At 38.8% G+C, this 20,922-nt stretch overlaps 3 protein-coding genes across 3 annotated transcripts in view; 2 read left to right on the top strand and 1 right to left on the bottom strand.

Annotated features, from left to right (window-relative positions):
• The window catches only part of LOC107658058 (39S ribosomal protein L11, mitochondrial-like), a 30,679-nt gene extending 16,402 nt beyond the window's left edge, over positions 1 to 14,277 (bottom strand). The window contains exons 1-2 of the mRNA XM_016446465.1: positions 14,152 to 14,277; positions 9,483 to 9,649 (exon numbers count right to left, since the gene is read on the bottom strand). Coding sequence (XP_016301951.1) covers positions 9,483 to 9,605 — 123 coding nt within the window. The 5' untranslated portion in view covers positions 9,606 to 9,649; positions 14,152 to 14,277. The remainder of the gene's footprint in view (positions 1 to 9,482; positions 9,650 to 14,151) is intronic.
• tmem265 (transmembrane protein 265) lies at positions 343 to 5,582 on the top strand. The gene is made up of 2 exons (XM_016446464.1): positions 343 to 1,132; positions 4,174 to 5,582. Exon 2 carries the CDS (start codon positions 4,175 to 4,177, stop codon positions 5,219 to 5,221), a length of 1,047 nt encoding a protein of 348 aa, XP_016301950.1. The 5' UTR covers positions 343 to 1,132; position 4,174; the 3' UTR covers positions 5,222 to 5,582.
• Positions 14,278 to 14,554: 277 nt separating the features above from the next.
• LOC107658024 (prefoldin subunit 6-like) lies at positions 14,555 to 15,813 on the top strand. The gene is made up of 4 exons (XM_016446401.1): positions 14,555 to 14,742; positions 15,146 to 15,216; positions 15,334 to 15,458; positions 15,541 to 15,813. The coding sequence occupies exons 1-4, from the start codon at positions 14,679 to 14,681 to the stop codon at positions 15,659 to 15,661; spliced, it is 381 nt and encodes a 126-aa protein (XP_016301887.1). The 5' UTR covers positions 14,555 to 14,678; the 3' UTR covers positions 15,662 to 15,813.
• The last annotated feature ends 5,109 nt before the right edge of the window (positions 15,814 to 20,922 follow it).

The following is a 20,922-nucleotide window of genomic DNA, read 5'->3' as shown; positions in this document are numbered from 1 at the left end:
CTATAGGTGACCTGTTTCCAAAAAAATTAATCAGCTTTTATTAGGCCGCTGATGTGCCTGTACATGATTTTTAAAAATGTATTCTTTAAATATAAAATTTACATACAGCGATAAAAAAAAATATTGAGTGCACCTTATAATACAAAGACTTCATTAGTAATCTATGCAATGCAGTCACCCATCTTCAGTCAGACAGTTAACCCAGGGGACCACCCATGCAATTAGTTATTCTACATAAAAAAGTGTTTGTTAAATGACAAATAACCAATCTGAAAGGACCTTCTAGTTCATCTCAGCACACAATCATTCGTCACTAACAGCAGGGACATCGGGGGTGTTGTTTTCTCCAGCCTGGAACAATGTAATTATCATAGCAATGATTGCACTAGCAGCAGTAATTAGTAGCGCGGACCCTTCCGGATGGTGCCTCCCATGTAATATGCACGAGGCCATTCAAATATCCCCGCTTGCTATCTGAAGTGAAATCCGAGAGGCTTAGAGAGAAGCAGCTAAGCGGTAGAGTTAGAGAGCGAGCGGAGGGAGGGGTACAAGTGCACGTCAGCTGCCTACAAATGACACACTGCAATCATAAACTGTCTCGCGGCGCGTTCTTTCGCGCCTTTTCGTTAGTGAAGTAAGAAGAAGACATCGAGATACTCGGAGAAAAGCGGCTTCTGTTACGGATTTAGCGGATAAGACGTTTCTAGCGCACTTCTGAGGGACTTCTACTCCTCAGCCCACAAAAAAGCTCCATCGCAGCCGCCTGAGAGTCTGGATGGACCGCGAAGGATCCTGATGGAGCTCGAGTCGAGAGAATAGAATAAACCCCATGCCGATTATATAAGGATTTTGCGACAAAGAAAGTCAGGAGACAGAAAGGCTGCTTTCCTCGTCACTAATTCGCCCGAATAAACTGCACGCCAGGGTTTATATTATGGACAATGTAGTCTTTGAGCTCGGTGTGGCTGACTTCTTTGGATTATTTTCCACGTTTAGTTATGCTGAGCAGCCGTACAGTGTTATTAGCCTACTGGCGCGATTTTGGACACTGGATTCAGATATCGTCTTGATGCCTGCAGGTTTGCGCTGGTCACTAGATTGAGACTGCTGTGTGAAGTCTTCATGCTGTGGGGTAAATACACTCTCTACTTCATCTAATCCTGTTTACATGAAGTTCAGCTCTCTTGCAGCTTGATATTCAATTATTCATGCAGCCTTCAAGTCTGAAAGTTCAAATGTTTCACTGCTGACAAGCTCGTTGGCGAGATTGACACCTGCCAGTTCGGATGGGCAGATCCTAATGCATTGACACCTGTCGCAATATGGTGATATATTGAAGTGGTACAGGTCTGATCACGCATGTCCTGCAGTGGCAGCAGCACGACACTTACAAGCATCAAGACAGATGATGCCATTTATTCGCGAACACTGATGCTCTCACTGTACAGATGATCTTCTCTGTGTGGGAATGGTTCAATGGCACATTACCGACGGACATTTTCAGCCGTTTACTCGTAAATGAGGGCATGTGGCATGAGTCCAGCAGAGAGTATCTCCAAGAGGTAGACGTGATTATGGGCACTTGCACACAGCAATTAAACATTTACAATATTTATCACGCTATATTTAACCCAGTAATAATGACCGTCACTTTCGAGTGTTAATTAGGAGAAGCTTTTACAGTTCTTCTCACATTGTCATACATTAGGCTACTTCATTACATTACTTCTTATCCTCTAAATAAAACACTGCAGGCATAGTTTAAAATTCTGTTATAATTTATTCACCCTCATGTCATTCCAAACCTGTATGACTTTTCTTTTCATGTCTCTTTTTTTAACGGTTTGGTTACCAATATTCTTCAAAATGACTTATTTTGGGTGAATTATATCCCTTTAAAACTACTGAGACTCAAATAGCCAATATAGGTTAGTTATTATGTTTAAGTGTCTGATATGGAGAATTTTGATTTAATTCTGCTTTTAGACACAATAAAATGATCGTTAGATTGCAACATTCAAAGCATATGCATACTGAATATAAGATGCATTAGTGCCTGTACATCAAAAGACTATTCAAGGCACATCTTTCGGTGGCTTACTAAATACAAGTGCAGATCAAAGAACACATTTGTACAGCAAAATTGCATAAATTATGCACTGTAACCAGCAGCCTTAAGCCATCACTTATGCTTAAGGATGCACTGACTGTCAGTGCTGATGTCTAGTTATTATGAATGTGCCTGCAGAAAACAACACAGTATCTTCCAAGTGACTTGATAACCTGATGAATTATGGGCTGACAGTGTAGTCAAAAGATAAGCTCTGCACCTACAGGCAAGCCTTCTGGGTTTCAATTCTTTTTTTGTTTTAAAACAACTTCTATCATTTTTCTGATTGAAAAAGAAATATGTGTCCTTTGCAGAAGCATTTTTCTTAAGGATCATGTGGCCCGAGTTCAACACTCATAGTCTGAGACTATTGGATTCAATTGAATTCCAATGCAGAAAATCAGTAACAGAGACAAAAATAAAGTCTACAGTCAAAATCAGATATTAGTGACACACACTCCCTTTTCATTCCACAGAGCTCACAGAAGATTAATCATTCTAGGTCATTTACCAACATACTCCCTTCATTTCCTCCACACTTCCTATTAATGCGTTTAATTTCTACAGTTCCCAAGCTATGAATATATTTCCATTTCCATTCTCATCAACAATTCTCTAACATAACATCTCCTTTTTCCCAAAGCGTGTCGCCTGTGCTTTTACACTTTCTCCCTATGTATCCTCACCTAATTGTCAAAAATGACAATTCTGTCATAATTTACTCTCCCTCATATCATCCATTTTTGGGAGAATGATTCATTTTGTGTAGTTGTAACATCTAAGCTGAAAAATCCAATAAAATAAAATGTAGCAAACCTGTATCTTAAACCCTGTTGACACCTGTATATCCACAACAGTAATGATTTTTATATTTAAAAAGCCATCAATCTGAGGTGTTGACATTTACATCAGAAACAAATGGTCAGACGGCTATAGTGCACCAGCCATTGAGTTCATCCGGCTGAGAAGGCCTGCATTCGATTTCACCATAAAGCCCACAATCATTTCTCTACATTAATCAATACCACAGTTTTACACTGTCCGTTTCTGAAATATGGCCTGAGGAAACATGAATAAAATCAACATCAGTATGCAGTGTTATTACAACACCTCTCGGACAGTATTAAGTTTGAGCGTTGCCATTTTGCAGGTGGCCCAATGCACTCAGAAGCTTCATTTTGTAAAAGGAGCCAGTGAATTAGACTTGATCAAGTCATGCTTCATACAGAAACCAAAGACAATTAAATACCGCAATATGTGACAGAAAACCAGCACGGAAGGCAAGCCATGAGGAAAGGAGGCTTTGAAAGTGTGTCTGGGTTCCCTTCGATATAATTAATTAATAAGGGAACACGGGTTGACATAAGTGCTATATACTATGCAGAAAACCTGGGACACTTGAAAAGATGAAGGAATTAAAATTTTCATGAGTTGAAAAATCATATTTAGAAAGACACAAAGAGAGAAAGAGAAATTCTGGCATGTTCTATTATATCTGAGGCATCAACTGGGAAAAATAAATTAGACTGGAAGCAGAAAAGATATGCTTGTTTATGAAGTGATGAAAAAAAGACCCTGACCACCCTAACACCCTGTCTAAAACAAGCAAATGCTTATATACTCAGTACTGCCACAAACAGGATTGCAAACTACATTTGTCAAGACCTTCGGTACCGACATTCAGCAACTACCTTTGATATTAAGGCAGAAAAAGAAAACCTCTCCCATTTAAACATTGCCAAACAATGAAGCTGCTTCAAGGGAAAGCATGAATAGTCTATTGTTGACCTGCACGTTGCAGAAAATCATGCAATTTGCTCAGTCCATAAAAATGGACTAGAAGGCCATAAATAGTAATACGTACATGCACTTTCAAGGCTTTGAAGATATATGGCCAATTTACTCAGAAATTGCACTTTTCTCTGTACTTTCCAGCCTAGTAATAGCACATAATCATGCAGGCCATGTCCTTATCAGGATATAACCTCTACAACCATCCTCGTCTCTTTTCTTAATGAGTCATCAGAGTCTGACTATGTCCTTGTTTCTCCTTCTTCCTCAAGCATGTTGCCCTCGCCCCAGGTGTGCGTGTCTACTCTGGTGACAGTGAGCACGATGGCCGTGGTCGACCTCTACCTGCTGGAGCAGAGCATGCTGGGACCTCGAGGCGGAGCCCATCCTGCAGTATGGCCATGTGTCGCCGTCGCGCTGGGTGACCTGTGTTTCCTGCTGGCACTGCGCTTCGTTTCCGCCGGTGTGGTTTCGGAGGCTCGCTCTCCCCGCCGGGGCTTCGCCAACGCTCTCTGGTTTCTTTTCCTCTCGCTGCTGCAGCTGAAGCTTTTCTTTGTGTGTCAGAACTACAGACAGGAGAGACGACCCCCGGATCCTCTTGCCCGCAAGACTCTGACTCTTTTACTTTCTGTGTGCCTGCCCTCACTGTTTCTCATCCTGACAGGAGCCGATTACATGACTCCACTCCGAAGGAAGCAGGAGGTGCGCAGCCGGCTTCTGTGGGTGGTGGTTGACTTGCTTGATGTGTTGGATCTGCAAGCTGGGCTGTGGGAGGCGCAGGGAAGTGTGGGGGTTCCTCTTTGGGTGGAGGGTATAGTTTTCTTTTACTGTTACGTGCTGTTTCTGTTGCTGCCATGCGTGTCGCTCACGGAGCTGGGTGCCACTGCGCTGCCTGGGCTCCAGGCGGCTCGGAAGGAGGCCATCTATCCGTGGCTCAGCCTGGTGACCATTAACCTGTTCACGCTCGTGCCCAGAGGGGTCGGGATGCTGTGGTACAGGGACCCACGGGTGTCCACGGTGTTCCTGGGGAAAAACCTGCTGGCTCTTGCAGTAAAGTTGAGCTCCGCCTGGGAGAGACACAGAAAGGGCAGCGGAGGGATGCATGGCGCAGGAGCCGCCACAGGAACTGGAAATCAGACTCGAGGGGCAGCATCGGAGCAAGCCACGGAGCAGGAGCAAGAGTGCACGTCTCCAGAGTCGTCCTCTACGCGCTACCACACGCTCTCACGCACTCACGGACACAGCCACTCGCTCTCTCACGTCAGCCTAGACCCCACTGAGACCTCACTGGGACCGGCTTACATTTCCCACGAGCTCTAGAGGTCATGAAAGAGCCCTGAAACTGCCAACAACTGGAATTTGTAGGCTCATAACTATCCCTGGAGTCTCTGTGCTTTTGGCAAGATTAGCAGAGATAACTCATCGTATTAGCACACTTTGTAGTTTGTACAGCTGATGATTTGTAAAGCCAAACACGAGCAGCCTGCTGTGGTGTGAAGCTCCCAGACAAAAATTATAATGAGGCAGAGGGGGGAGCTGTTTTAATTAAGTGCCTTCTTAAAAGAGCAACAATTAATATTGTTACTCTTGTTCGTTTTGGTGTTCATCAAGGACTTGAATTAAACCATGTACTGTGAAGCATGACCACTATTAATATTCCACTCTGTAATAAAAATGTTTCATAGACACCTGCCTCCACCATTGTTACCAGGTCTCAGCCAGACCCATAATATGTGGGTCTGAGATGTGAGACAGAAGCAGCTCTGAAGTAAATCTGTTCACAGATCTGTCAAACCTAATGACAACATTTCAAAAATTATATGGGATGGAGCTTCATTTAAAAATCACAATTTTTATGGTTGGTCCTCACAAACAAATTAATCCATTCCTCCATCAACTAAATGGGCATTTCATGGTTGAGCAAACACAGTAACGAAAGTATCCGTCAATCGCTTTCAACAGTAAAACTTTACCCACAATTACATACAGTGAGGTCCAAAAGCCTGAGACTACAAGTGAAAAATGCTTCTATTTTGCACTTTTATACTTCAACAAGTTCATTACTAAATATATTATCAGCACAGAAATTCCAGGCCACAACTGACTTTAGAAATTACATTAATCTTTACGTATTTGTACTATCCCTCTTTGGTTTTAATGACAGCAGCACTTGAGCTGCATAAACTCAAGATTAGAAGTTTGTGTAAAACCATATTTTGGATAATAGGAAGCAAATGTATCTATCCATCTGTACAAAGATTTCACGTCACCAATTTTTCAAAATCCTGAAACTTTGTTTATTATTTAGATTCAAATTATAGTTTGAATCCCAGTTTCTCAATGTTGTATCAGACTTTTAGACCCCTGTATGGGCAGCTTCAGGCATCTGTACACAGAATGGACAGTGATGGCTCATTAATCTCCAACTTTAAACATATCATAGTTACCACAGCATGAAGTGTCTTCTCCATTGTGGTTACCAATGACAGATCTGTATGTACCAGAGTATGATGTTAGAGAGACACGCACTTTCTAATGTGGTGATAGAGAATGAATCCTGGTGCAGATTATGGTAGGGGGGTTGGGTATTATTCACTCTCCATCAGCAGCCTCTACAGTCCCCCCACCCCTGCTCTGATAAACCATTATTACTCATATTAATTGAAATGGGACTCATTTTTAAAAGAGCTAAGAGCTTATACCGCACTTCATTCATGATTTACATGGAATATTTACCGAACATAAAAGCGGACAAACTTGCATGACAAATGCTAAAAATAAGCCTAGCTATAAATTAATTGAATTATGGAATGCAGTTCCACATGAAGCTGATTTAGCTTCAGAGGTATATCAGACATATGAATCAGACCAGAATGCCATTTCTCAGCCTTTCATCTCTCTCTCTCTCTGTTCATTTAAATTGCACACCCTCCGTGTTGTCCCCTGCTTTTCAGTAATGAAAAGAAATCAGTGAAAAGAACAGAACTAGCACGTCAGACATACACAATGTTCACTGAGTGAATATTTCACCCCAAAATTAAAAGAATAATAAGTGTTTTGCATAATAAAATAGTCATTTTGTTTGCATTTTGAGGACAATCAAGCACATCCCACCTAAATTCTTAGTAATGAAAATAAGAGTAAAAAGTGTGAGTCAATCAAACATGATGATAATTTTCAGGTAAATTATTCCACTATTGACATGAAAATGTCTCAGTGCAAAATCCTGTAATGGTTCACAAATATATAGATTTTCTTTTGATTTTTAGGGGTGAAATGTGATGTGGACATGTTTCAGAAATTCACCCATTTACCTCACTGAAAAAACATGGTGTTAGTCTGCCTGGTCTCGATGTACAAAACACTTGAACTATTGTCTTATACACCCCTCTTTTATTCTGTCCTCTGTTTCTCTCCTCCATCCGGCTGAGTTAATTTCTCTCTGGACTGTAATTACTCTCCTCCACAGAAGCTGTCAGCTTCCCCCCTCTCCTCCGGAGCTCCCTCTTTTATTTCTCTCGTTTGTTTAAATTTGCCCCCCGGCCGACAGGCAGCCTACCTCTATGCGCTTACCCTGTCAGGGGTGGTTAGGCAGACGAGAGAAAAAACGAAGGAAGGAGAAAGCGGGAAGATTAAAGGGCCAGAGCTGTAAGCTGAAGGCCTGCTGGCTGCAATTTATTTACAGTTTAATACACATAAAAGTTGAGCCAAAGATGGCAGAACAGGCACAAAGGCAAAACAGAGCTCATCAGAGCTGACAAGAGCAGGGGTAGACACATGCACAAAGACGCGACTGCATGTGTTTAACTGACATATGGTGCTGCTCTGCTTGACTGATGCTCATTACACCTCATATTTAGTTCACAACAGCTTTCTTCAGCAGGCAAGCACACTCAGGAGGCCAGGTTGACTTGCATTGGCAGAAGAAAATGTGTCTCATTTATTATCGTCACGATGGGCAAGGGACTGTAATGACATCATTACAGCTGTAATTAGCTTGTTAGTTATGAATGTGCTTTACATATGAGAGCAGAGGTCAGCCTGTGTCAACATTTGGCTAAACAGTTTCCCAAGATAGTCCCTATGGTGGAGAAAAGCACAAAACCTTTAGAGGCTGTAAATATATGAAATCAGATGTTTGTTTCTGAACATTCAACTCTTCAGAACTTGAAATGGGCAAAGCTGTTGAGCAGCGACAGCAGACGTGCTTGTAACATAGCATTGTTCATGTTGTGGGGCTCTCGCTACTTTCCTAACCATTAGAGCAGTGGTTCTCAGCCTTTTTACCTCCAAAGACCACCATCATAAGCAACAATATTCAAAGGCCAGACACTCTTATTTTCTGTCAATTTAATTTCAGGATTCCAGACGTTTTTACAAAAAAACATATTTTTGTAGGCTAACCCATAAATTAGTATCTCCCTTTTTCCATAAACAAAAACCCAATAGGATTTTTCTATTGGCTTTTGGATTATTCCAGAAAATAAGCTCTGTGACCAACAAATGTTTATAATTTTCACCTGCTTTGTTCATCATGATAATCTTCACAAATTTACACAACTTATGAATTATTAATTTTGCCTTAAGTCTTAATTTAAAAAATATTTTCCCTAAAAATTGAGTTAGAATAGTTTGCAAGTGTGTGATATAAACACAGTGAGGCTGTAAAAGCAAACAATTGAGTTTATGAGTAGATCACGTGATATTTGATGAAGTTTGCATCATTGATTCTGTTAGTTTCCTGTTTAATACTGCAAAGCTACTTCGAAACCATCTCTACTGTATAAAGCACTACAGAAATAAAGGTGAATTGACAAGAGTTTACCTGTCCGGTTTGATGATGTTTAATGTCACCAACAAAACCTGTAGTCCCATTTAGCCACTAAGTAAAAGCTTTAATGGGGTCATATGATGCTGCTAAAAATAACATTATTTTGTGTATTTGGTGTAATGAAATGTGTCCAAACAAAGTAGTTTCGCTTTCACAACGAATCACACAGTGCCTTCACTACATGGCGGCGGCAACAAAAATACTACAGCGAGAATAAAAGTTACGTCTTCTTTCTTTGCGTGAACATTTGGGCGGCGTTATGCAAATTTTTCCACATAGTAACGTAGGTATGTGGGGGAGTGTTAGAACGAGCCGTTTTAGGTAGGCGTGGCTGACTCTTAACTTTTATAAAGAATATCTCTTTGGATTTGAGACTTTAGTCTTTGCAACTTTACAGATCTTCTTTATGCACCAAGAGCTTGTAACACTCCAAAGAGAAAGGAAAAATTGAAATCGCATCATATGACCCCTTTAACAATTACAAGTATTACTGATGTATTGTATATCATATAATAAAACATGGAAAGATCTTGAGCTTGTGTTAACCACAGACCTTATTTCAGTCATTTAACAAAATCCCATTAAAAAATGGGATGTGCTAAAATTAATTGGGGGAAAAAAATGAATTGAAAATCTGCTGAGGTACCCCTGGTTAAGGACCACTGCACAGCAAAGGCCACGGACATAATGAATAAAATAATGAAGTAGAAATAAAAATCAATGGTGAAAGAGAGAGGTCTAAAAGTTTACCTGTCCCAGGATGGGGCCCAGTGGAGGCCCAGGAGCCGCCTGTCCAGACCTTACAATTGCTCTGATCACACCTCCAGTATCCAACTTTTTCACCGCCTTGGCTGCTTTAGATATCTTAGACATTGTCTATGTGTCTGGCCTGCCACACGTCTGTCCGTCCGCTTTGCCTGTTGGGAAAGGTAATTATTGAGGTCTCCTTAATTCATTACAAATTCAACACAACAAAAAAATCAAGTCTTGTTCAGAGGTTGAAACACAACAGCTCTCCAATCCATAAAAGTTCTCCCAGGAGTGCACAGCGGCCTTATCTCGAGACGCTGTAAGTGAAGACAGTCGCGAGGCGAAGTGCTATGAAACCTCAGGCCCTTCAGAGATAAGGGATAAAAGCACAGGTGCGTCACGCACTCGAGGAGCTTCTGTGCTTGGCTGCCTTCAACGATTCCCTGCACTCTGCTGATCCATTACGGTTAGCTAGCGCTCTGTGGGTCTAGATCAGGAAAGGTCGATGGAGCAGATTGGACAGCAGCCACCAAGCACCAAAACACGCACAGAATTAGCGTCACACGCAAGGGCGAGAGAGTAGTACCTGGTTTTTCCATTCAAGACCAAATTCAATTACATGATTCAATCAATTAGTTGAGTGGTGGAAATGGCCTGAAACATATGCGCTCAGGGAAGCATGAGTCATAAAAACCACACCCCATAATCTGATACACACCAACGGCAACGTGTTCAACGTCATTCAGCCGATCGCAGCCTGGCTAATTACACATATGACAGGAGAACTTGACTCATTTTGTGACGGTTCAACCCAGGTGAAAACAATATCTCCAAATTATTCACAGCGCTCTGTTCCCAGGTTAACCTGACTATTTATATATTCATAAATGCAAGGGAGATGAGGACAGAGGTGAAATAAACACACCTCGCTAGCCACACGTTGGAACGCGCCATTGGTTTTAATGCCAAGTTAATCCTCGCATCTGTGCGCACAAGGAGACAAGCAAAGAGAGCTTTTCGGAAGCACCGACACGTCTTGGATCTTAGAATACACAGGCTATCTGTGGAGAGCAGAAGCAGCGTATATACAGCGTTAAAATTACTCTCAGGGTTTTCTTTAAAATGCCAATCACATGCTGTCCTTCATTTCACCGTTCTATTTCATGCTGTTCTCCAAACATATTTTTGCTGTTTTAAAAAGCATGTTGAAGCAACATGAATCAATTTAAGAGGCAGTCAGGGAAGGTTGGGCTGCTGGTAAACCTCCACTTCTTGGCAGGAGGTCCAACCGTTTTAACATATTCAGAAGCAGAAGAGGACAATCAACAATCCTGTGAGCTGAATTGAAGCAATTTATTCGGAACATTGTGTTTGGCACCAATTTACTTTTTTTGAGGGATGGTTTACTTGGTGCCGACAATAACAGTGTTTCTGACTGTTTTGAAGAAACATGCATGAAATTTCTTTTCCATTTAAAGCAACTCTGTTGACGTGATGGGGATATAAAATACACGATGAAAGAAAAAAGTCTGAGGATGAGTGACTATGGACTGCAGGCATGTTCTGTCAAACTTCACTGCTTGCTGGGTTTCCTGCTTTGAAGCACTCTTCGGCTTTCCAAATTAGATTAAATTGCTTGAGAAAAATATTTGATATTCTCAGGAAAAAAAAAGTGTTTTGTTTGAAGTATTATGATTAGGAAATAAGAAACAGCATGAATACACTACCTTTGTAGCTTATGGTTGATAAGATTGCTCACCAAGGTTGCATTTATTTGATCAAAATTAACTGTTTTGAACATATTTTAAAATTTCTGTGATAGCAAAGCTAAATTTTCATCAGCCATTATTTAGGGTTACGTGATCCTTCACAAATCATTCTAATATGCTGATTTGCTGCTCAAGAAACATTTCTTATTATCATCAATGTTGCAAACAGTTGTGCTGCTTAATATTGGGGACTTGAAAATATAGCTACTGCATGACCCAACATTTTACCCTGTGAAAATAATGCTTTGATTTGTCTACAATATCAGATTTTAGGCTCATTTAATATCCTGGAAACACTGAAACCATCAATGCATGGTCCATCCGTATCTGTTTGTTTGCTACAAATTAATCTTTAGCCAATGTGCTATTTGATTTTCTTCTACATTGTTTGAACAGAGAATAATTAGGTAGGTGTACAAACAATTGGTTCCTGAAAATGAATTGTTGCAATGTTTCACACAAGTATCTTGGCCGTAACCATGATAAAAAGGAAATGCCAAGCTCTGGGATTTTAAATTGCATTGGGAAAATAGGGCAATATACCATTAGCAATAAATGAATGTGGCTCAGGTTTATTTATTTATTTTGTTGAGCATTTTGTCCATTGGCCAAAAAAAAGAAAAAAATACTTGGATGTTAAAAATCCCTAGACTCAGTAAAGTGAATTAACATCTTAATGCAAATTCAGAGAAAGCAGTAATACAAGAAAAACCTAAAGCTGTTCTGTTCTGTCAAACTTCAGTTCGAAGGGATAAAACCAGGTTTCAGGAAAATGAAACACTCAAGAGAGTCAATGGCATTAGCAGGGCTACATCATTCCTGATTTAAGATGACAAAGAGAGACAGGACTCTCTTTATGAAGTGATTTAAGAACCTCAAAACCATTCCCTCTGCAGCTTCACATTTACATATATAGATTTACAGCCCGACTTTTGAAAGCCAGCCAGTTCATTTGGATTCTCGTTCTCTTGATATATCTGTTTTTGGTTTGAGACAAATTGAACTTGCAGACATGGGAAAACATGTTTGTTGAGGAAGAATAGCCCATTTAAAATACTGCTGAACAAGCAATTGTGGTTTTCGCAAAGTAAACAAAAGCTGGAAAATAAATGAGGAGAAAAGTACATAAAACATTTTATGCATAGCAGAAATGACTGGTAAAATGATTTAATTCCTTTTACCAGCTTGCATTTTGCACAAAATGGGAAGATATGGGAAAATGGGCCTTCCTGCTTTCAATGTTGTGTACAACAGTAAATGAAAACATTTGCTCACTAAACGCAACTAAATTAAGCAACATAGACACAAAACTGAGATTCTGTCCTCCTCAAATAACAAACAATGGTGCAACATAAGTCGCAGTTCAGCAAGCAGGCTGCTGTTTCAGAATTCAGCTCAATTCCTCTGATGCCCTCCAGGTGCATATTGATTTCGACAAGACCCGCAGAGTGCAATTTGTGATAACCTCAGCAAAGAGCTAAACTGCCTCCTAATTTACAACAGCAAACTAGAAAAAGGTGGGAATACTCAAATGACATTGAAGTATGTCAAATATAACATCATTAAAACACTTACTTATGAGCACTAGTTTCAGTCAACAAATATAAAAATGTGTGAATATTATGGTTTAAGTAGTGATAAATCCAGAGAGTGTATTTTAGGTCAGGTATCTGCTTAGTATCTTACTTTTTACTTCACTCTGAAAATGTATCATTATGTATGTTTCCCCCAAGGTCAACTTTATAGTGTTAGTTTGCATAAAATAGTAACCAAATTCCATTCCATCCTCTCTCAGAATAAAGCAATCTGTTTTCTGCCGCACCTTCATGAAATAGCTCGCTGTGCATGTGAAATGAGCAACAGCACTGAGCAGTTTCTCTGGCTCTCTCACAAAACAGGCTTGCAGGTGTGCTATTGTGTTCAAAATCAGTCTTTTACAACAACCAGCTCTGAAATGTGCCAAATCAGACTTGAAATCATCAGGGGCCTAGATAAACTTCAGGCAACATATTTTACAGACAAATATTCAGACCCTTAACCATTATACTTTCACTCCTGCACAAAACAATCTGTCTGATTAACCCCAGATGATATCTTCATAAGAACCTGCCTTTTTTAGATTTATGTATTTCTGAGTAACATTACAATACTACGACACACTAACGAACTATAACATATCAAAAACACATCAAACCTGCAGCTTTGCCCTAACAACAATAGTAAAAAGCATAATAATAATAATAATAAACTGCAATATAATGGTACTGAGTTACGCAACATGTAACACAGCTACATATATCCAGTTCATTTGAAAACAATAGTCTAATTAATCCAGCTAACAACATTTGTGACCAAAATTTACTTTTGAGTCTGGATGCTCCAAAAGTAGTGCTTTTTAAACAGTTTTCAACAATAAATGAAAATTGACAGTTTTATCTGAAAGTTTTTACATGACCAGAGCTGTTTAAATTCCAGTTTGCCCTTTGAAGGATGCTGTATGTCAAAACTCTATAAAAGGAAGCACTTAACATCGCACAATACACATTTAACTAAAATATTTAGTATATGAAAGCATAATAAGCACATTAGTAAATAGTGGAAAACAAAGAACCTCAATTTAAATGACTGACTGTCATTATAAAACTGTACAATTTAAGTATTGCTGTATTTTGTAGTTTCCCACCTTTTACTAAAGAATGAAATAAAACACTTTTTGAAGAAAATGTAGAGATAATGGCAATGACAATAATAACAGTGCTTAAAAATGATAATACATCATTACATGCTTATAGCACATGACAGCATTTTATCTAGAGATGGTTAATAAGCAGCTTCAGGTACACTTTTAAAACAGAAGATACATTTGATTATGATTGAAGCAAAGATATAATTTACATTACCTGCTAGTGGGATAATCTGTGTCCACGTACACCCGAAAAAAGACCTTCACGTTAGTATTCGAACCATGCGCGCTGCCATATTGCCTTTCCTGTCACTTCAGACGGTTTGGTGAAACCAGATAGACTGCCCCCATATGGACAGGAGGAGGATTACGCCTATACATACAGGAGGAATATAGTATTTATAATGAAAATTACTTATATTGAACGCTACATAACATTTAAATATAATATAAAAATATATATATATATATTTTATTATTGCCCATTTCACAGTGTTTATCTGAAGTCGCGTCAATGAAAACCAATGAACATTTGTATTATTGGGCTTCATTTTCAACACTAGATGGCGAAGTGACTCTTTTTATCGACTGTCAAAACCCCCACGTGAGCATTGCGTCATTTCCCGTGCGCCCCAGACTGTGTGCATGATCCGTGTGCTGGCTTACTGCTTTTGTTATAAGATACCTCTGTTTGTTGGTATTTAGAAACATATAAAGGGATCAGTAATTAGAATAGCTGTTGTGATGGCTGAAGCGATTCAGAAGAAATTACAGGCTGAGTTGGAGAAATATCAACAACTGCAAAAAGGTATGCCATCACAACGCTAGCTAGACAGCTATCCATTATAGCAGGCCTTCCGACACTCTCTGCATGTGCATATTGACATTCATTTTGCTCATATTTTATATATTTGACTACAATGCAAAAAGAAGTGCCTGCTGTCACAAATCAGGCTCTCAAGATGGACTGATTTAGCTTGTTAGTCAACACCTGTCCAGAGCTGTCATAGTGATCCGCTTTCTTAATACAGTCACTAAAAAGCTTTTTCTTAAGTGTTTTTATCTTATTCTTGTAGAAACGTTAGATTAATGTAATGTACATTTTAAATAGGATTGGTTTGCTGTTGTATTTGTATTCGCATAATAAAATTATTTTCTGTAATTTATTTTTTGTGAACGTAGAAACCGTTAACTCGTTTTATTTTTCGCAGATGTCAGTAAAAGTATGTCAGCAAGACAGAAACTGGAGGCACAATTGACTGAAAATAATATTGTTAAGGAGGTAAGACCATAATTACAGGATATCTTCCACATTTGCATGTTCATTTTTGTCATGCTACAATATATACACATTCATTTATGTATGTTGATCATGTTTTACCACGTCATCCCTCTGTAGGAGCTTGCATTGTTGGATATCCAAAATACAGTTTACAAACTAATTGGACCAGTTTTGGTCAAACAAGATCTAGATGAAGCCAAAGCAACAGTGAGCAAGAGATTGGAATACATCAATGGTGAAATGTATGTAGTGCATTTAAATCTGTTGTATTTGAGTGTGTAGTTCACATAGGCAAACCCCTAACTGATCTCTTCTTCATCTCAGTCAGCGCTATGAAACTTTACTGAAGGAGATGGAGAGGAAGTCTGAGCAGCATCGGGAAGTTCTGTCCAGCCTGCAGCAGGAGTACCAGCGCGCTCAGGGTCAGGCTGTTGGGAAAGTCTAAATGGATTATGATTCTGGACACTAGTCTTATCCAGCAAAACTCAGAGACTGAATATGCCTGCTAAAAACACATGCTTGTTCACATGTCTATTAACAGAATTCTGTAGGTTTTTTGTTTGATGCTATTAGGCTATCAATAAATTTTGTTTATGTTCAGCATCCTCTTTTTGTTCTTGCAGTTAATATGTTAAAAGTGTTCATTTTGACATTAGTGGACCCTTTTCACATTTCCGAGGTTCTCAGAATCAGAAAACTTCTGTAGAGGTTAACATAAACTACAAAAATATAATTTGTGTTCCTATTTGCTCTAATAGCAAACGAAAAATCTGTGATAGCAGTTTTCTTAAAGGTGCAATAGCTGATTGTCTTCAGAAACATTTTTTGTTATGCTGGTTGAAAGTCTCTTCACATCCCGATAGCAATCATTAAGTTAAGTGGTCTAAATGTATTTGTCTGTATATATATATTATGTGGAAGGCGTAGGATCAGGAAATGTTCGTCCAATCAAAATGCTCAGTCCGAGCATTTTAATTGGCTTTCCTACCTGCCTGTCAACGTATGTATTAGCATACCTTTCCGCACCCGGTTTGCGCAGACAGGATACGTCATCAGCGCGTTCACACACGCTGTGCTGACAGAGCGAGGATGGCAGGCAAACATCAACAACCCGATCTTCCTTCCTGGTATTGTAGTACTTTTAAAGATTTATCACCGGTGACTGACACATGATGTAGCCCAGCGGTTAATCTAGTCCTTGCGCCAGCTCGTTAGAAGTGAGCTATGTGCATGAACTGTGTTCCGATCGATATGATCCCTTCACAGTGTTCATTGCTCCCTACTCCCTGAGCGGGGGAAATCCGTTGAAGTTTACTTCACTTCGGAACATGGGCTGGAATTGGGAACATGATGTAGCCTATTGTAGTAATGTTGTCTCTGGTCTGTGAGCGTAAATGCGTTCAGGGGCCGTGGCTTTGGACGGCAATTGCAGGGAGGGTGGGACATTCGCGTTCAGTGCTATCGGGCTAAAGTTAGCATTTTCCAAGATCTCCTACTGCACCTTTAAGAAAAAAAAGTGATTGATGTCAAGTTTTCAACACTCTCAGTGGTTGTATTACCCACTGTGTTGTAACACTCACCAAACAGCATTAACTATTTAATTTTTAATTCAAATATTTAAATATAAGATTTTTTTTTTTTAAATGCCATTTTTACGATGATAATAACTGAAAATGCCTCATGACATTCTGTGAAAAGTGTCCGTGTTTCTGTTACAAATTGTGAACAACACTGCTGTGTCTGTATGAGTGTCTGCCACAAGTAGGCTATGCAGTACACTCAAGTTTTTAATGTGGGACATTTTGGAAGGTTATACAGGGCTGAGCTGAATACAAGAAATCATTTGCTTAACTTTTGGTTAATTTACACTAAATTCAAAAACATTAATGCAGAATTCCAAATGTGAATTATTACCATGAAACAAGTACATAGACTAAAAAGAATTGTAAGCTTGGTTATTCATACAACAAACTTATATTATCAAATTAAACACAGTTCAATACATTGTCTTCTATATCATTTTAGTTTTGTATATTTTTGTTTATTGTATAATCTGTGTATGGCACAGAATAAATAAAAAACAGAAACATTGAATATAAATTACAATTATATATACTGTTTTAAAATATAGATCAATTACAAGAACTGCAAGTAAAATAACTCATAAAGGTACATTTTCAAGCATTCACTGTATACATTTTTGGTTTGTTTATGATGATTTGTTGCAGTTTTCAAGAAGTGTCATTAAATATATTGATGCTTTTAGGAAAAGTGGTAGGTTAGACGTAAATAAACAAAACGTTTCTTGGATGTAAGAAATCCAAGTTTCTTGGACAGTAAACTAAATTGAGTAAAAATTTAACAACAAATAAAAATCAGTTGAAAAGTTCCCATGTGTTAACTAAAATAGAGGAGAAAACAGCTACAAAAAAGTAAAATTACAATTATTCTCCTTTCCTATTTTATTCTGGGAATGCCTGGACAATGTGTAGAAATGTATGGGCTTTATCAACTGCTCAATAAGGGAAAGAGTCACTGAAAAAACAGGACACTGAAGTTTCTCATTAGTTAATTTCATTGGTTTCATAAATAGCGCGTGAGTTTTCGTTTTCGAAAATAAATGATGATGAGTATCTTAGGTCATAGTAAAAGTACAACTATTTATTTTTTTAAATAATAATAAAAGTGAAACATATACACAAAAACTTACACATTCCCAAAAGCACAAGACCTTGGTCAGGTAATACCTCACACTGCTGTGCATCACTATGTACCAAAGCCTTGAGAGTTGCCCAGTGAGGCGACTCGTTTTTCGAATTAAAGGGGCAGGCGAGTGGTGCATGCGAACCAGATGTTGCTCAGGGTAATGTCATTGAAGCGTTCGGTCAACAGGGTGTGTATCCGCCCCTGCGCAACAGGCCATCAGACGCGCAATGGAGAAGCGCTGAAGCACAGACGTCCGCATTGTGGATGCTTACCTCCAATTAATATCCCGCGGAGGGGGACCTGTCCCCCTTCATTTCCCACCCGCCGGGGATTAACGCACATGAATAAAAGGCATTAGAAGAACGGCGCTACATGTAAGGGAGCTGTATATGCTTTAAAAGCAGGTTGCCAACACACCCGCGTTAAGTCCAAATCGTAAACTGTGGCGTAAAGCTCCTAAAGGGATTAGCTATTTATCGAAACAATAATATGCAAAGCTAATTAAACAGACAGACTTTGAGGTATTATTCGCCTTTTTGAAGTAGGTAGACCTTATGGACTGAGTAGGGTGAATTATGCACGGTAAAGTGGGAATGAAGCTTTATCATTCCAGGCTTTGAGATGCCACAAGCCGCCGACATGTAGGCTACATATAATGGCAATATTAAATGTAATGATTGTTGAAAACAAATAGACACTGCTTTTCACTTGAACTGTTGTTTGAAGTAGAGTGACCGTGATTTCACGTTTATTCCCGCAAAACGCGTGCGCGTCTCGATCATCACCTAAACACGCGTCTTCTGCACTGTGCGTTTGTTTTCATAACCAGGTCAGGACACGCGTCGGTTTAATTTTACAGTTCTTTGTCAAATGGCCAGAAGGAACACATGTTGTACTAGTAAAGTATATATATATAAATATATATAAAAGTATATATATAGGCCTATAATGTATTTTATATTATTTAGGCACTTAATAGCTTAAACGTTTGCTATACTTGGCTGCGTGCATTGGTCTTTGTTGATCAGAACAGACAAAAGCACACATCCGGTCTGGATAATCTATTTACACTCTTTGTGTTGAATGGCATTTGGGAGATTTATCTGTCTGTAATAACGGGTTCAGGCATCAGCCGGTGCATGGCATCATTCAAAGGTCTAATCTCATTTCAGCTCAAACTCGTTTATCTAAGAGCTTATCCAAAGCGACAAAGCGAAACAAAGCTGCGCATGAAGGTTGATTTAGGGGAGAGTATGAGCATTAAGTACAACTAAGCCATTATATCTAGTGGTAGCCTAAATCTTCTTTCCAGTCATGGTTTTATGACAACTTTTAGTCTTTAAATACTTTAGATTGTAGGGTTTGTCATGTAGATAGCGAAGTCGTTAAAGTAGTAGACTTGGCCTAACTTTTACTATGTTAAAGCCTAATATAAAATAAATTATAGGCTATTGAAAAACGACCTCATGATTAAATCACAAATCGTTTGTCGCGTTCAGTCGAATTCTCCAAAACATTTGGGCACACAGATGATATATTGATAGGATAATTGAGATCAAACTTCTGGTTTTATTCATTTATCCAGAGTTTAAAAAAAATGTTTTAATTGTATTTCATGCTGAACTCTCACTTATGTTGGGCTTGAGATAGCTGTTACATCCATACAGACAAGAACACAACTTTTTGTAACCAAATCAAGCTATAAAATCAGATGCAGGAGAGGGGTGGGATAGCTGTTTAAAATGAAATAAAATATTTCATTTGATCTGTTGCAAGTAAAAAAGTACTTGAAATAACTTTTCTTTATTTACTTAATTTACTTAAATATCTGCGACAGTTTTATTGTTGCTAAAACTGTCCGTTATATCCAGGGCCGGATTTACCTTTTTTCGTGACATAGGCGAAACAAATTTTTGGGCCCCCCTTCCCTATTAATATAATAGGCCATAGTTTGTAATTTTTACCCTATTATTTGTTATATTTATTTGCTCAATGTTTTCTGGGGTTTTGGTTCTTTTACTGTTGTAGATATCCCATAGTATAACAAAAATATTATATATCTCTTCATTGTGTTTGGGCCCCCCCTGGACGAGCAAGAATAGGCACCTGCCTAGAATGCCTATGCGTAAATCCGGCCCTGGTTATATTATCGGTCTGTGACTTGAACTTTTTGTCATCATATAGGCTACCATATTGGATCCGGTATCTTCATAGGCCTACATAATATTGAGGCCTATAATAGGCAAAGTAGGCCCTACTATCAAATTCCAACATCATGTTCTGATAAATCAAACAACATTTGCTCTGACAAAGGCCCGTTTAGACCACACCTAAGCAATCTGCACCTCAATGCATTATATCTTCCATAGATTAAGTGCAACATTACTGAGATGACCAAATAATTGCCCAATGAAAATCTGCAAATGCCAGGCCTGTTATCGAGTTATCTACCGTTATCACGTTGGAACGCTGAACATTCACACCGTGTCTGAAGAACAATGCCGTTCAATGCTGAATATCTCTCAGGAAATGAATTAATGGACATGCAAATATTAGAAACAGGAGTAGGCCAAAGATAAAAGAATATATCCTTAGAGAGGTTTAATTATTTGTTCAAAGTAACATTTCACGTTTTGCTGACATGAAAAATAAAGCAAATAAAAAGCCTTGTTATTTTGTTTCGACAAAAACAGAATCTCTTGAATGAAATGAACATTTTTCAATGTTTTAGAAGAACACAAATATCTGGCAATTACCGCAAAGAGAAAAATAAAAAATGACATGAACTTGTGCTCTGAAAAAAATAAGAACAAAACCATTGAAATGTTCACCCTGTTAAGTAAATGATTCTCCATTAAAAATTGAGAATTTAAGAAAATTCTGTTGCTATAAAAGCATCAAAGTTCTAACTAAGAAATATAGTCATCTCAACACAAATGTGTATCTTGTTTGTTCGGCTGTAAGATCACCAAACACACTATACAGGCACAGATTTCTCAA

This window comes from Sinocyclocheilus anshuiensis, unplaced genomic scaffold (genome assembly GCF_001515605.1).
Source record: "Sinocyclocheilus anshuiensis isolate Anshui unplaced genomic scaffold, SAMN03320099.WGS_v1.1 scaffold227, whole genome shotgun sequence".
Lineage (NCBI taxonomy): Eukaryota > Metazoa > Chordata > Actinopteri > Cypriniformes > Cyprinidae > Sinocyclocheilus > Sinocyclocheilus anshuiensis.
Note: the sequence above shows the minus strand (reverse complement) of the source record. Positions and strands in the feature narration are given on the sequence as shown.

Bases quoted from the DNA above. Each gene is read 5' to 3' on its own strand.
- tmem265 (XM_016446464.1), top strand. From the start codon at position 4,175: ATGTTGCCCTCGCCCCAGGTGTGCGTGTCTACTCTGGTGACAGTGAGC.
- LOC107658024 (XM_016446401.1), top strand. From the start codon at position 14,679: ATGGCTGAAGCGATTCAGAAGAAATTACAGGCTGAGTTGGAGAAATAT. The intron at 14,743-15,145 runs GTATGCCATCAC...TATTTTTCGCAG, and splicing joins ATATCAACAACTGCAAAAAG to ATGTCAGTAAAAGTATGTCA. The intron at 15,217-15,333 runs GTAAGACCATAA...ATCCCTCTGTAG, and splicing joins AAAATAATATTGTTAAGGAG to GAGCTTGCATTGTTGGATAT.